Here is a 16,448-nt window from a genome sequence, read left to right on the forward strand (position 1 = left end):
CTTGATTGCCACAACTCACTGGCCAATTCCATGACGGCTGATTGCATCCGTCGTGCATGGCGAGAAGGCGTAATGCAGTCGGTTGTTGATAACCCAGGGAATACAAAGGGGAGAAATACCGGGAGGAGATGGTAATGTTGATGAAGGGCAGTTTGTTGTTCCATTATGAGTTTTGACTTAGTTTGTCAATGGTGGGCCACTGAGACAGTGGGCTGGTTCACACGTAGAAACAGCGCGAGTCAGAAGGGGTCTCCCGGGCCATCTAGTCTGACCCCCGGCTCCAGCCGGCTCCACTCATGACATGCCCACCATGTGCACATCCATCCAGCTGGTCTGGCTGGTCAAATCTACGACCCAACTGGTCAGAAAAGGCATGTGTTTTGAGGGTGAAACGTTTCTGACCCAGCTCTCACGCCATCAACTACCCATGGGTTATTTCAGACCAGCATGCCCCTGGATTGCGTAGGTCAGTGGAAGTGGGTTAGTAGGAGCTGTGGGTGGTTGTGCGGTGTGAACCAGAGGCCTGTCCGGAGCGCTTGCCCCATTTGTGTTCGCTCATTCACACATGTGGGTCAGTCTGTGAATGGAGCATAGTCCTATACGCCCGGAACATGAAACGGATGTTATGGCTGGTCCAACCATGCGAGGCAGAATTACTTTGATTCCGAGGGCTTTGTGGTGATGGAGTGGAATGAAGACTTCAGTGATGAAATGTGCAGGTGGCTCATTTCCCTCCTCCATCCCTCCAAATATGGGGAGTGGGAAGCTGAACAACAAGATTGTCTGTCAAATTTCTCCAAGAACAGAGAATTGCGAGACCACCTTGTGTGTGTGAACTGCCTGGAGAAAAACAGCCTATTTGGTGTGGTGCTAATTTTGATTTTTACTCCTATTTTATACTGTACTTTCAGTCACTGGGATTTTTATGCTGGTCTTAAGTTCTAAACTAAATCATAAAGCAAGATTGCTGGGAACCACTCAGAACATTTTGGCTGTTGGGCAGAAAAAGAAAAGGTAACCAGGCATCAAATGGAGCGGTGAATCTTACGGCCTTCTGACTCCCACCACCTCAGCTAACATGGTCACTGGACAGGGATGATGGGTGGTGGAGTCTATCAACATCAGGAAGACCACAGAAATCTGCATCTCTGAGTATCTGACCAGGACGAGGGAGGTCCAGTGCGCAACTCTTCCCTGGCCACCAGCCCTGGCTACCTGGAAGCGAGGTGAGGATAAACTGGAGGAAGAGGCAGGTGTGGAAGGGAAGGTTGGGATAGAAATGTAATGAATCCATTTAAGTCTTTTTCTAAAGGTAGTTTCTCCTGTGCGGTTTTAAGGTGATTTGTAGCCGAATCTGCATTTATGGGGCCTTGCTGGTTATTCCATTTTATGACTGAATGAGCGTTCGTGAGCGTTTTAACAAAATAACAATATACAGCAGCAAAGCAGATGTGCATGGGCCAATTTCATACTTGCAAACAATTAGGATAAAGGCAAGTGGACGGAGCTGAGATGGAGGCCCTGCTCAGAAGGTCATTTTCTCCTCTCTTTCCCAAGCAGTAGAAGAGAAGCCTCATGAGAGATGTTTTCAGCGGCTGCGGTGACGGGATTACCACCTAGTTGGGTTCCTGCTAGCACAGGGATCTTCTCTAAATTCGATTAGGGGACTTCAAAGCATTCCCCTGTGCCCTTGGACATATCAGTTCAAGGTTTTACAAGTGTTTACTTTGAAATCCTGGACTCTCTCGGTGGAAGATCTGCCTGCAATTTTGGCTTCTCCCGGCCTGCACCCTCCACCTATGGATCTCGACCTGGTATTGGGCAGGGTAGCATCCATATTTTTCACTCCTTGAAAGCAATTCTGCTTTCCCCCACGGAGTATAATGAAATAACACAAACCGGCAATTGATCTAAGCGTGGGCACCTGGAAGTGCGGTGCTTGCGCATGTGCTCAAGCACCCCAGCGGACAGCAGAGTCCATGCGCCTCCGCATTCAGCAGCAATGCGTTGGCTACTCCAGGGCAGCGCGCCACTGCTGCAGAGCGGCTCTTATGCAAGTCCAGCCGCAGACGCTTTGCCGGAAGCCCCCCACAACAGTCCAGTTAACCTTGTCGGACCTTCCACTGAAGCATGCATTTTGGTACCTGCAAGAGAAGCAGCATCACAAATATCTCTCTCGGTTCTCACAGTTCCTTCCTGTTACTCTCACAGAGCCTGTTCTCTCTGTTGATCCACGATGGGCGTGCAGGAAGCGGAGGCACTTGGTGCATGCTCCATTCTCCTCTTGCTGCTTTTATTTCTTTAAAAAAAATCTTCTGTATGGAAGGGGTTGTGCCACAGTGGAAAAGCACAGGTGAGCACTGTGGTTCACAGGCACTTGGTGTGGCAACCTTGCACGAATCGACGTACTCCTGGATTGCTTCGCACCTGGGTGGGAGACAGATTGGATGTCCCTCGAGTTCTCCCAAAGAAACTGCTGGGAAATGAATGTCATCGGATGATGTTGACCGTGCCTTGCAAGTTGTTCACCACATTCTGAGCTGGAATAGATTGCCCCGGCCAGGGATCGGGTGGCTTGTTATGCTGAGGGCGGCTTGCTGCTTGGGGCAGCAACAATGGCTTAAGTGGAATTTCACTGGCACATGGCTTGGCGGCCTCCTGCTTGGAGCTATGCCTGGCATTCCTATTTTTGGCTTCAGAGTTTGAATAAAAGCCTGCTGCCTTGCATCCCGATTAGAGGAGCTAGACTCTCTGTCCTGGGCGAGGAGCATTGCCAGCCTTGAAGGATGGGTGTTTACGAAGAAAGAGGGTGAGTCCATAGCACTGGTTTCCCTTGTTGGAGAGGGAACCCCGACCACCGTCCGAGAGGGGGCGTGTGCCTGGATAAAGGATTGTATAAGGTGCCTGGATTTGGGTCCAGTTCCTGCTCAGTCTCAAACTCAGGCAGGGAAAGTTTAACCCTCCCCGCAATTTCCCCACAAATCCCACCCTGTACCCCCAAAGTTATTGTTTTTTTTAACTGAGATTCAACCCATAATTCTACCTGCCAGGAGAGGGCAGCGGTTATGCCAAAAAAGTCTTCCTTAGAGGCAAAACATCTTCCTGCTCCCCCTTTAGGGCTTTTAAAACCTTCCCCTGAGCATGCTGCATCCACACAGAGAATTTAGGAGGAGGCCAGTCCTGCTGCTGGGAGGAGCGAGCTGGCAGGGTTGGGAGTGTTGGTGAGGGGCTGGAGGGACCGAGCGGTGGCTCTGGCCTCTTAAAATTCCTGCTGTTGTGCCGAAGGGTCGTCTCCCATCCCAGTGCTGCAGGACAACCGCATCGCTGCAGTGAGGGCACCGACTTGCTCCTTGTTTCAGGCAGGGCATCCTTGGACGGCCCTGAGTAGGAAGCAGGTTGAGAAACACTTCTTTAGCCCCGTCTGTGGCTCCCCACCCAGACCTCTTCCTGCAGCCCAGATTCCTTCCCGTTTCCTTTGGTAAAGGCAATTTACAGCTCTCTGCATCAAGGATGCTGGGCTTGAGCAAACGCACAGGAGCAGAGAAGCCAAGGTAGCTCGGCACGTGTTCTGAACCCGGCTGGAGAGGCTGGTTGTTGCACTGTCCGGAGAGTTTCCGCTATTGAGTGGAACGGATATTAAGGAAGAAGCAATCAAACGGTGCTGCTGGATTCAGAAAACCACCATGGTTGTTCTTCATGGGCAAACTCGGTCACTGTCTCTTGGTGCCCCCAAACTAACCTTGTCTCCTTCCCAAGCTCGGGACGGCTTAGGTGGCTCCCGCTTGCTCCAGCGACCACCCCTCACCTGGCGAGTTCTTGTGAGCCCTGAAGCTTTCCCAGCCGGCATCTTAAAATGTCTTTGGAGCAGAGTTGCAGCTTGTGAAAGCCAGGATGTTTTGAGGGTCATGGAGAGGTTCCCAATATGAAGGTGAGTTTGCATTTCTGCAGGGAACAGATTGAGCCGAAGAGGAAACCGTTCAGCTGGAGAACCAAATACACGCCTGCCCAGAAGGGACATCCTGTTGAGTTTCTTTATGCTGGTAAGTATTACAGGGTATGAGCTGTTTTTGTGGCCCTTGGTGATGACTCTTTGCAATCTATGGTGAAAATGGGGTGAGTTTGCTCTTCCTTTCTACGAGACAGCATGATGCTAACAGGTAGGTTTTATACAAATTTAATAATAATAAGAGAGTTTGACCTGGGAGGACCCTGCAGTGATGGCATATAAAAAATAAACCAATTTCCCACTTAGATTCATGCAACGAATCTCTGGCCACCTTTCTGAAAGAGCAGTGCTGCGTCTCATCTTTCAAGACCCAGAAAAGCTAGCTAGCTTAGTCACCATCTTATGTGAGATCAGAGAAGTAGGAAGAACTTTAGTTTTGAATTAGCCACTGTATTAGAAGCTTGCATTCTTAGTCTGGAGGCAGTTTGAGCTGTTCATTGTAATGGAGTGGACAAAAGGTTGAACCGCTGGTGAACGGAAGCGGATCACTTGATTTCTGACTCTCCGCTATGTAATTAGAACAGCGACAAAAGAACGCCTTCCTTCTAAATTGTTCTGCTGCAACGGAAAGAAAGCTTGGCTGTGTTCAAGAGTGGATCTTTGTGTTGAAGGACTGTTAGCTACTCTTTTACTCCCCCCCCCCCAAAAAAAATAATCCTAGGCTTTGGACTCTTTGGAGTGTAATATTGGTGGATTTCAGGGAACAATGAAGTTGTGCAAGCTTATGGTTGGTCCATGCCTGCTTTTCGGCACCCTGATTTGTGGTCGTGAGAGTTGGTCATGTTTGGGAGATCACAATTGCTATGCTGGTCCTGGGAAGTGGCCCTGTGAGAGCTACTTTCTCAACTCTACCTCCAACTCTGCTCCACATTTTGGAAGTGTGTCTACATGCTTGATAAGTTTGGAAAGTATGGACAAAACTGCTTGCCACCCTGATTAAAAAAATAGGCTGAGTGTGAGCAATTTTGCATTAGAGAGCACCAGAACAGTCGTGGTCATGATATAATGGAAAGAGAAGCACAGCTCTTGCATGGGTCTCAAGGAAATGCTTTGCTTTTTCTTTCCCTGCCCCTGAAAAACATTCCGCCCATTAAAAGGAATAAAGTGGCTGCAAAAATAAGAAGAAAAAACTTGCGGAAGATTTTTCTAGGTAGAAAGTCCTGTCCTCCTTTCTTCCCATTGTAATGAGCTCAGCAAGAATTCTGGGGTTATAGCCAAACAAGCTGTCGTCAGGGAACCTGGTGTGACTCCAGCTCAATTCAGTGGGCAACTTTGCCTGGCAATGACAACTTCAGTCTGGGGGTCTGATCTGATGCTCTGCAGGTTGACGGGCTGTCAGTCAGTGCTAGCTCACACCTGTCTCTTGGAAATAAGGGCCACTAATGAGGAAAACCTATGATTGCTTTAATGAGCGAGCAAGTGAGTGAGAGAGAGCTGACAGCGAATTCTGTGCCTTCTTTCCTGCAAAACCTCCTTAGCGATGACTGGAAGGCAACAGTTAAAAATAATCCCTTTGCTCCACAGAGCCCGCATCATGTCGGGTGCTTCGTACAGATCTTTCTTAGTTGGGATCTGTGTCCTGCTGATTTGCTGCGGCTGTGGGAGTGGGCAACCAGAGGGGTGCAGTGGGGATGCCAGCCGAGCTTCCGACCTCTCCCTCAGCAGCAGGCTGGATTGGGCCGAGGGGGAGACCAAGAGAGGGAGGACCAAGAGAGGGAGGTTGCCCCCCTGACAGCATCTTGTCCAGAGATTCCCCAACCCTTGAACGCCCCCAGGTGTGAGGGAGATGCCAACATCAGAAAGAGCCATGCACTGGGGGACCTCTCAACTTCTAATTTTTGGTTCCTCCGAAACTGCATCTACACCCGTCCTTTAGGATTTGAAAGAACCCCTGCGCTGTTTTGCATCCACTTTGGACTCTTGCAACCCTGCCTGGATTGCATCTATAATGGAAATGACATAAAACAATTAAAAATAAAACATTAAAACACTTGGACTTGGGTTTCAGGGTTACAGCGTAAGAGGGTACAGTATCCCTTGGAAGGCACTCTGTAGCTATGCTGTCTTTTCCACCACAACTGATGTTCCGTGATGGATAGAAGAAATGGTCGGAAATCCCAGGAGGGTTATGAAAGAAGAATTTGTGCTCTAGATCGGTTATAGAGTTCTGGGAATGAGGCAGGGTGATTGTATGATAAAAGGCTCATTTGGAGAAACCCAGAGGCACGAGGACGAAGGGAAAAAGGGTAAGCAAAGCTTAGTTCCAACGTTTTTATGGAAGGGAAACCTGCATGGAGGGAGGAGCCAAGTAGTTCTTAGAGAGAAGCGGAGTGGTGCTTCCTGCCCCAGCTCTCCCTCGGCTGCAGCCTGATGGAGCGGCCCCTGCCAGTGATGGAGGGAGGAACCTAGTCAAGGTGGCCCCCCAAGCCCCCCATTCTTTCCCTCCCCCTGCAGCAGCCGTGATGGTGCCCATACAACAGGTTCTCCCCCTTCCTTCTCCTCTCCCCAAGTTGACTGGCCAGTCCTGAATGCCTCGCTGATTCCCGCCTCTTATTCCCTCACTCTTAGTTGGAGGATTAAGCCGCAGCGGCAACGTCAGTGGTGTGGAGCGTTACAGCCCCTTGGACCATGAGTGGAAAGTCCTCGGCTCGGTCTCCAGGCATCGCCGAAGCCTGGGGGTTGCGTCTCTGCACGGCTCCATCTATGCGGTGGGCGGCCATGATGGCGTCGTGTGTCTCAGCAGTGTCGAGAGGTAATTATCACTCCAGAGGGGGGCATAGACTTGGATCCGATTTGCAAATGCTAATTAATACGCAGGGATGCTGGTTCTCGGGATCATTGCTGAAATCAAATGCAAGCACTTATCTTGCCAGAATGGAGGAGGCCGGCTGGGCGCATTGCACCTATGGGCTGCCAGTGGATTGGGTTGTTCTCCATTTGTAGTGGTCTTCACATGTAGACAAGGTTTGGAGTGGATAGCCCAACAAACAGGACGGTCCTCTGACAGCCCTTCAAATGGACACCTTCGAACAGAGGACTGCCCTCTGTAGAATAAGACACGTGGGCATCCTGCATGGCAGACAAGTTATGGAAATGTGCCATGAAGTAGTTTCATTAAGAGCCGCTTCCTTTACAGTTTCTCTCTGTGTTTTTTATTTTACTTTATTTATCTAAAACTTCTATATGCTGTCCCTTACGCATGGCATCTCATGCAATGGATTTTTATGAAATCCGTTTCTGTGGATGTGAGAAGGGTGAGCTGGAATCAGAAACTGGACTGCTTTGAAATCCCCGTGTGCCTCTTTTTAGGAAATCCCATTATGCTCTCCTAGCTGGATTTGTTTTCCTTGCGAGAAGAAGAGTTTAGTATTTGTATGGCATCTCGAAAAGAAGCCACGGCCTCGCATCTAGAAGAGCTGAGTGTGATCTTTACGAGGGCTTTCATTCATAAGGGTCACCGTAAGTCAGAGGCGACTGAGCAGCATGCAACAACCATTTTAAAATCTGCAAACGGAGGCACAGTCTGATGCAAAACTCCAAAAAGGGGTTCCCTTTAAACTCAGCAGCCGAAGGAAGCCATTCGCACCCCTTTAGTCATCAATCCAGTTAAAAAGCATCTGCTCCTGTTAAAGTAGGTAAATAAATCAAACCCCAAATTAAAGAAAAGGTCATCGGCCTTCTATGACCATAGCAATAAATGACTCACAACAGTGAAACAGAGGCAGGCAAGAAGGACTGGTGGGCTGAGAAAGGTCTGCAGAAAGTCCTTGACATCCGGCAACTCCAAACCCGCCTGACAAAGCGATTCAGTCAGGAACATGAGAAGGAGCGGAGTACTTGTGGAACAACTGTAAAATTGCTATGCTTATATGCAAATAGTGTTCTGTTTCCAGAAGCCATCGACTGGGGACAGAAATACCTGCCTTCATGACAGCCCAGATTTTTGTAGCATTACTGATGCAACCGCTCGGGTATATTTTCTTTCTCTTTCTTTTTTAAAGTGAATAATGTTCTGAATTTAGGCCACAGAGGTCTGAGGTCATAATCCCCACAGAGATGCAAAACTACTTGCGTAACCCCAGACCAACTTAGATTCTCTTGTGCTTCAACGGTGAGCCCACAAGCCGGACTTTTCTGACACCCTGGAGATTTCGCGGGGGTGTGGGCTGAAACCCAGTCTCAAACCATTGAATGGGCAAAGTTGAATCCCTTAACTTGCTACCTTTCTTGCATCCACCAAAGGAATTATATCAGAAGTTGTGTGCCTACTCTGCCAGTTCCAGTTTTCCTGGAACTGAACTTCTGCACCAGCTCGTAAAGAGCGGGTTGATTCCCATGGCATGCTAGCGGCAGTGAAGTCCTGCCTCAGCCCCTGGAAGAGCAGGGAAAACAGAGACCTGAGTTCAAATCCTTCCGGGGCCGTGGAACTCAACGGGTGCCCTGCATCAGGCATGTTATTTCAACCTGGGCTACCTTGCAGGGCTCTTATCGGGCACAACCATGGGACAAGAAAAGCACGTCTATTGCCTGGGGCTTCTCGGAAGAAAGGAAATGCATTTGATAAATAGCACGTCACAGTACAGGAGGGGGACCTGGAGGTGCTCCTAATTCGCCAAAGAAGGGAACATGTGGGAGCACTTGCTGGGAAAGCCTTGATGGCAGCCGCACGAGGATCACCAGGTTCAGTCAGGAAAGACTCCTTTCACCTTGAACCTCAGCAGTTTCATTGAAAGGTCACCCAGGACGCCTGCAGCTTTCGACAGCTTGCTACTGGGTAGTGGTCTCCACCACCAACTCCAAAATCACAGCCCATGGACAGACACTTTTATAACCTGCTGGTCACATACACCAATACGGAGTTTTCAGTTTCCAGATAATCTTAGCGCAATAGCCTTCTGATGTCCTTAGGCATGGCGTGATGTTCTAAGCCAATCAGACATGCCGGTAACAACAGTATGGAAAACATGCCTGATTGCTTTCTTGACCTGTCGGTTGAATAGACCTCTTTGCAGTTTGGATCCGGTTTAAACGTGCAAATGCGTCTGATGGAGGAACCATTCAGGAAATCAGGTTTGGCAACTACACCGTGCAGGCGCTTGGCTCTGTGGGACTAGAGGCTGAGGGGGTCCATTCAGAAGCCAATGGACACCATTGTTTCGGCTTTTATGCAGCTGATGAGAACACAGGCATTTCCTTTCCGGTGGCGTCAGCCTCCAGCAGCTTCTCAGTCCAGTTAAGAATTCCATCTTCTTTTAAGTAACAGCAGCGCTGAACAGTGACCTGGCTTGGAATTTTTGGGTGCTTTCTGAGAAAGGGGTGCAGGTTTGATTTTATCACACAAAGGCACATATGAGCGATGTTTTTCTGCCAGGGTTTCTCTGCATTTTCCCAACACAGTCTTGCTTCTAGAACCGGGAATATGGGCAGCTGTGCTTTCCCACCGCAGGAGCGGGTCTTCTGCTTTGCTCCCTGCGCGTCTCTCATGCATGTGGCTGCTCACACCAGCTGGCAGCCGCAGTGACCCAGGGCCTCTTGCAATTCCTCTTAAAGAAAAACCCCTGGCTAAATATATGCCCGACGGAGAGACGGCGGGCACTCGACTCGTGTCAGGGGTGTGTCATGCTGTATTTTGAGAGCCACTTAGCGGCTCCCAGAAGCCGCCTGCCGCCTTGCTGAAAGGCTAGCCCAGAGCACGGTAATGCAAAGCCCAAGGGCTGGGCAGGCTTTAAAAATAGTTATTTCTGGCTATGAAGTGAGCTTTGTGGATAAATGCAGCCCTTGCTATGCAGGAACATTTCGTCTTGCATTTTGTCTGGATTATGTGAGACGGCAAGTATGACATCATCGAAGAGGCAGCTGTTTGCACATGAAAACAACCAATCCGAAAGGGAGGCTATGAGGCAATAGCAGATTATGTCAAGCCAAGCTCGTTGTTGTTTAGTCACAAAGTTGGGTCCGACCCATCACGACCCCATGGACAACATTCCTCCAGGTTCTCCTGTCCTCCACCGTCCCTCCAAGTCCACCCAAGCCCACACCCACCGCCCCAGTGACCCCATCCATCCATCCATCCTTATTTATACATACATACATACATACATACATACAAGCATTTATATCCCATCCTTCCGCCAAGCGCTCAGGTCGGCTTACAAAATATAAAAGTACAAGGTAAAACCCCATCCGGCCACCTCATCCTCTGCCGTCCCCTTCTCCTTTTGCCTTCAATCCTTCCCAGAATCAGGGGCTTCTCCAGGGAGTCCTTCCTTCTCATTAGGTGGGTCGGACACGACGTCGCGACTCACAACAACAACAAGGCAGAATCGCATACACATGCAACCATAGGGGAAATACCCACACAAGGGCACACATGTTTTCACGGGAGCCGTTTCTCAAGATTTCCTGTGTTTGGAATGCTCCAACTTTAAGACAAGAAAAATGGGGAAATGGAGAGAAACTGAGCAAGGTGCTTATCCTTATTTATTTGTCTTTATTTATATGTATTGCTGCTGAAGGTACGAACCTGAACTGAATGAGTGGAAACGAGATGTGGCTCCACTGAGCGAACCCAAGCGAGACGTAGCTGTGGCGGAGATGGGAGGGTACCTCTACTGTGCGGGTGGATACAATGGGCTGATTTGCATCAACACCGTGGAGAGGTAAGCTGAGTCAGTGGAAGCCCTTCTAGTCCAATGGGGTCCATTAGCTGCTCTTTCTTAAACACCTGTTGGGCCAGAATTTTGCACGGTTGGCGGCACAGAAGCACAGCATGCTTAGTTTGGAGGGCAAGTGCCTGAATATATCTGAAAGATGGCTGGGCAGAAGATGCCAAAGATGTGTTGGTCTAGGACACTTGGAAGTGCAGGGAAACATTTTGACTCAACTCCAGGCAGAACTTGCTTCCGGCAAACCCTTCTATAACAGCCAGAGAGTGCAGTTCAGGAATTAGTGGGACCCTCTCTATTGGAGGAATTCATGCAGACATCCAGCTGTGAGAAATGCTGCATTTTGACTGCTGATCTTGCCCCAAGAGTGCGTTGCACCAGGTGACTCCAAGTCTCCATCTTCTTTACATTTTGAAGTTTATAGCAGCTGAACTCAATGTAATCAAACACTTTGCGGTAATCAGGATGTTAGGGAGACATAAGAACTCTTCCTAGCATCCGGTGACCAGACCTTGAGGTTTGGAGCTGCCGCCACCTGGATTTGACCTACTATCAAACATGGATTTTGATGTGCGTGTGCTTCTTGAGAATTGTCCGTTTGCTTCTAGGTATGACCCTCAGCTCAACAGATGGCACAAGGTGGCACCGATGAACCGTCGCCGGAGGGGTCTGGGCTTGGCTGTGCTGGATGGCTACCTGTATGCCGTCGGAGGCTCCGATGGGCATTTCCCATTGCATTCAGGTACTGAGAAGGTCTTGGTCTCAGCCAGGTTGAAAGCCTCAAGGGGAGACAGAATCCTCCCTCTTATTGATTGCATATTTAAAATTTAATAGGCCAGTCTTCCTCCTCAATGCAACCCTAGTATTAAATGTTCAAAGACCTATAAAGTCCTAAGCAGCTCAGGACCTGGTTACCTGAAGGAGCGTCTCCTTCCATATGGACCTGCCTGCCCCTTAAGATCTGGGGTGAAGGCCCTTCTCTGAGAGCCCTTCTTGAAGGAGATTAGGAGGGTGGCTACCTGGAGAAGGGCCTTCTCTGCGGTGGCACCCTGATTGTGGAATATGCTCCCCAGAGAGGTTTGCCTGGTGCCATCACTTCATTCTTTTCAGCGCCAAGCTAAAACCTTTTTATTTTCCCAATATTTCAAGGTTTGACTGCTATTTTAATATGGGTTTTATTGTTAGAATTGATTAGGATGCTGTGTTTTATTTTTTGTCTTACTGTTAAACCATCCCGGCATAAAAGTTTTAAACAAACAAACAAATAAGAAAAACGTAATCAGGTTCACGGGAGTTGCCACGTCCGGTCAACCCCCCATGCGGGATCTCTCGTTCCCTGTCCCCAGTGGAGCGATACGACCCCGTGGAGGACAGGTGGAGCCCCTGCGCCCCTTTGCGGTCCTGCCGGGAGAACCTGGGATGTGCCATCTTTCGAGGGCAGCTCTACGCCGTCGGGGGGCGCGACGACATCACAGAACTGTGCAGCGCCGAGCGCTTCGACCCTCTCGCCAACGAGTGGGCTGCAGTCACACCCATGAAGTCCAAAAGGAGCAAGGTACGGTTGCAGGCGGAGCTGCGCTCTGCAGACCCACCTGGCGTGGTCACGGAGATGATGGTCTGGCTGGCAAGGTGGCGTTGATGTATTATAAAACTTCAGCCAAAGGCACCCTTTTTAGAGGTCTTGAAGGTGAACAAGATCAACGAACAGAAGATTATTCAACTGTGAGAAGCAGCACCTGTTCTTTGCTTTCATTCCGGGCTCCCATCTCGTTTGGAGAGGTGAATCATTAGCAGGAGGAGGCACTTCAACATGGCTCGGAGAATCTGTTTCAGGTTCCTCTGTTTTGGGGGAATGTCAGATTTAGCAAGGGACCTGGATGCTCCTGGTGGTGGCTGAACGTTCCCTCTTGCCTGGGTGCAGATGCGGCCCAAGATACTTCTTTGCTCCAAGTGGTCTGGGATTCAAACTGCTCGGACTCCTCAGTTATTATTTTTTATTTTCCTAAAGCCTGGAGGAAGGGAACTTGTGTACCTGAAGTTGGGACCTCCACCAATAGTTTTTTTGGGGTTTTTTTTTTGGGGGGGGGGACTTTTGATCTGTAGTGAACAGCACAAATCCAGGCATGTCTATTTAGTCCTAATCCCCCCCACATGTTGTCAATGGATTTTTTCCCAATTAAGGGTATTTAGGATTTCAGTCTAAAGCTTTAGTCAATGCAATAGCAATGCTGCATTGATCCAAGCTTGCAGCTCTCTCTCTCTCGCTGCGACTTTAGGTATTGGACCAGCCTAGGCTCAAACTTGGGTTAACCACTTCTAGAAAACCTTTCTTGGGTGACCACTTCTGAACTTGAGGACTGCTTAATCTCTTTCCCCCTCTCTTCAAAAATTGCAGGTGAGTCTTGTGGCAGCCAATGGCTACCTCTTAGCCATCGGGGGTTATGATGGTATCGTCCACGTGACCACCGTGGAAGCCTTTGACCCGGAAATCAATGCGTGGAGGTAGGATACTATCCTTTCCAATGAGGCCTAACTCTGCTTTTTCCCCACTGGCTTGGACTCCATTCTTATGAATGGTTCCCCGGAGAGGCACTCTGTTTTTCTGAATTCAAATGAAAAACGCTCTGTCAATCTTACGACCCGATAGGCTCAATATTAGAGTAAGAACCAGCGGGAACTGCAACAGAAAGTTGCAGCGTGGAACGCAGGTGTTCCGGATTCCAGGCGTTCCCTTCTGCCCTCCTTCCACCAGCGGGGACTCAGGGCATGTGGTTTTGTTGGCTGCTTTTTGCTCCCACGAGAGCTTTTTGTGGTCCTGTGTTTTGTACTGCTGCAAACACTGGGATCCTTCAAGCCTGCAGATTTGTTTCTGGGCGATGCCAACCTGGCTGCGTCCATATTAGCGCTCCTGGGCTGGGAGAGTGGAAACGGAAGGTGGGGCACCTTCGGAGCCGCTGTGCCTCTGCATGAGTTTCAGGCCTGAGGAGTTAAAGGATCCAGAACAGTGACTCACACAGAGAGGCAGCAGCAGGAATTTGGTCATCCGCACCAGGACTGAGTCACATGTTCTGTTCGCACCAAGCAAGAGAGAGGAGCGAAGTGGCTCTTCCGAGTGGCAGATTTGGAAGGAGGCAAACTGGAGGCATGGCAGGCAGCCCAGCTCCCAGCACAGATAATTCTGCCACAACTCCTCCTTGAAGCGCATATATTTTCGATTTGTTTTATGCATGTATTTATCTTATGCAAAGAAATATCCTGGCTCTCCCTAAAGTGGGAGGGAAGAATTAAGCCATGAGCTGGTGGACCGGTTTCTCATCCAGAGCTGGAAGAACCTCTAGCTATTGTTGGACTCCAACTCCTATCAGCCCTGTCCAGTTCAGTCATGGATGATTGGAGTGGAAGTCCCTCAGCAGGTTCCCCACTCTCAATTCATGCCAACGTCCTGCCTTGTGCAGCTTCCGCTGCTCTTTGATGGGTCCTTCTTCTTCTCCCAGGCGTTTCGGCAACACACAGACCCGTCACCCCGGTGGAGCTGTCGCCGTGGTCAAAACCCTTCCCGACGATCCGGAATTTTCTGAATTGCCTCAGAGCAGATAAAAAGCAAAACCCGATTCTGGACTCTGGTTTTGGGGTGGGGGCGTGATTTTATTTCGCTCAGACTGGTCAGCGACAGGAGTCCAGGGAAGCGGACTGGTTAGCACAGCATGCAGCGATGACTAGAACGTGGAAGATGGATCCTTGGCTCCGCAGTCTCTGCCTGGCAAGTGTGGGGGCTACCTTGCCAGTGCCCCCTGCTGCTTTTTTCTCCTCAGCTTCGCTCCCATTCCGTCTTTCCACCCTTTCCCTTCTTCCCAAGTTGCATCCGTAGCATGACTCCAAGGCTGGAAAAGAAATCTTGCTCCTTTGTTTCTTGGGCATCACCCAACTTCTCCTCCCCTTCTGTGGGGGGGGGGGCAACTTGTGGGCCAAGAGAGAGAAGGGGAAGTCCAAGGGAAAGGGCTGTGTGTCTGCCCCCCCCCCCCCGCCTTTGGTTCTGTCCACCTTTGGCTTCATTACCAGCTGTCGTGTGACTCTGGGCAGGTGACCCCAGAGGGAAATTCGCCCGTGGACACACGAATATTCTCCATCTTGCTCTGCTGAAAAGAACAGCTTCACCCACGTAGATGTACCTTCTTCCCCTGTTCCCCCTTGTCACTCCATTTTGCTCCTCTCCCAACACGTGTATCCAATGTAAGCTCCTTGGGGCAGGGATCTGCTGCCTTGCTTACGCTGGGTGAGCGCCGTGCCTATTGATACCACTGGTAATAATGTTCAAAGGAACACGGAAGAAATTGACACAGCAATGAGATTTTTTTAGGTGCCTGGGCCACACATCCGTCCTTGCTTTCCAGTCTTTTTCTCAGCTGAAAACAACTTGAAACTTCAGAAGCTGCAGGGTTAATTCTTTCCTTTCCGAGCTGCAATGTTCGCTGGACTGGAGGCAATGAAGTAAGAAAGAAACATCCATTCTATCTCACTCCCACACATTTTATTTGGTGCCTCTTCGGTTTGGCTCCCACAAACGTCAGAAAGGTTTAAAACAAACACAGCACTGAACTTTCAGTTTTCTTCAGTCGACCTACGGGGTTTATCCTTGGTAGTCGGAAGGCAGTCTTAATTAAACAACAGGGATGTTCTTTAACTTCCCAGTGCTCTTTGGCCTCCGTCCTCTATGCCCTCTTGCAAGAACAAATACATCTTTGGCACAGCCTATTTATTAAACCAGCTTGGTGAAGATGGCTGAGGGGAAAGAGATGACCTGTTTGTCACTCAAGGCCTCCTTCCCTGCATGCGCTGCTGCTCCATCTCTAGCTGGGTTTGCTCACCTCCAGAGAGAGAAATCAGCCACCGAGAACCCACCGCAGCAATCGGGAAATGCACCCCTGGATGCATAGCCAGAAGTGTGGCTTCCGGATCTAGGGAGGTGTTGATGCCACTCCATACAACTCTGGTGTGCCCACAACTGGAGTACTGAGTCCATTTCTGGCTCCACGTTATAGGAGAGACATCGCTAGGTTAGGATCGATCCAGTGCAGGGTCACGAGGATGGTTGCTGGGTTGGGAGGGATGACATTGGAGGAGAGATGGAGGGAACTGGGTCTCTTCAGCCTGGAGAAGAGGAGACGCCGAGGGGATCTTTGAGCGATTTGTAGGGATGTGAGGGGATGTCATGTGGAGGAGGGCCGGGACTTGTTCTTCCCTGCAGTGGAGGGCAGGATGCGGTCCCATGGGGCCAAGCTCAAGGCACCAGGCTTCAGGTTGGATGTCAGGAAGTGCTTCTTGATGGTTAGGACCCCTAGGATACGGAATGGGCTTCCTTGTGAGGTGGTGGAGGCCCCATCAGTGAGGGCATTGCGGAAAGATTGGACAACCACATGTTGGAGATCACATGAGTGGAGCCAGCTGAAGCTGGGGGTCAGACTAGATGACCCAGGAGCATCCTATTGGGTTGCTGTGTTTCTGTTTCTATGTTTCTATGTCCCCTCACAGTGTGGAGCATTGTGTCTCATTTCTCCGCTTGGATGGTGTGAATTGGCCCTGGGCAACAGGGGGTGGTGATTGGGGGGAGCTTTTCTAGGATCCAGACGGTCCACGCCACCCCTGTACGGGCCAATCATTCTGCTTGCCAGGGAACAGCAGAGCTGGGGCGAACTTCAGGATGCAGGATCTTTGGTGTTCCATTTTGCTTATTTCCCCGAAGTTAACGGCTAACTGGAGCCTGCAGCAAAACTGTCTCT

General features: G+C 49.9%; 1 protein-coding gene across 1 annotated transcript; it reads left to right on the top strand.

Annotated features, from left to right (window-relative positions):
• The first annotated feature begins 447 nt into the window (after positions 1-447).
• On the top strand, positions 448-16,011 carry LOC123028174 (kelch-like protein 20). Its single transcript, XM_044439718.1, has 9 exons — positions 448-466; positions 1,154-1,226; positions 3,949-4,040; positions 6,575-6,758; positions 10,522-10,665; positions 11,280-11,413; positions 12,018-12,226; positions 13,067-13,173; positions 14,166-16,011. The coding sequence occupies exons 1-9, from the start codon at positions 448-450 to the stop codon at positions 14,266-14,268; spliced, it is 1,065 nt and encodes a 354-aa protein (XP_044295653.1). The 3' UTR covers positions 14,269-16,011.
• The last annotated feature ends 437 nt before the right edge of the window (positions 16,012-16,448 follow it).

The sequence above is a fragment of the Varanus komodoensis genome, unplaced genomic scaffold, assembly GCF_004798865.1.
Source record: "Varanus komodoensis strain SLA01 unplaced genomic scaffold, ASM479886v1 scaffold36, whole genome shotgun sequence".
Taxonomy (NCBI): domain Eukaryota; kingdom Metazoa; phylum Chordata; class Lepidosauria; order Squamata; family Varanidae; genus Varanus; species Varanus komodoensis.

Excerpts from the sequence above, each read along its gene's own strand:
- LOC123028174 (XM_044439718.1), top strand. Across the intron at positions 1,227-3,948 it reads CCTGGCTACCTGGAAGCGAG|GGAACAGATTGAGCCGAAGA; the intron begins GTGAGGATAAAC and ends GCATTTCTGCAG. Across the intron at positions 10,666-11,279 it reads TGCATCAACACCGTGGAGAG|GTATGACCCTCAGCTCAACA; the intron begins GTAAGCTGAGTC and ends GTTTGCTTCTAG.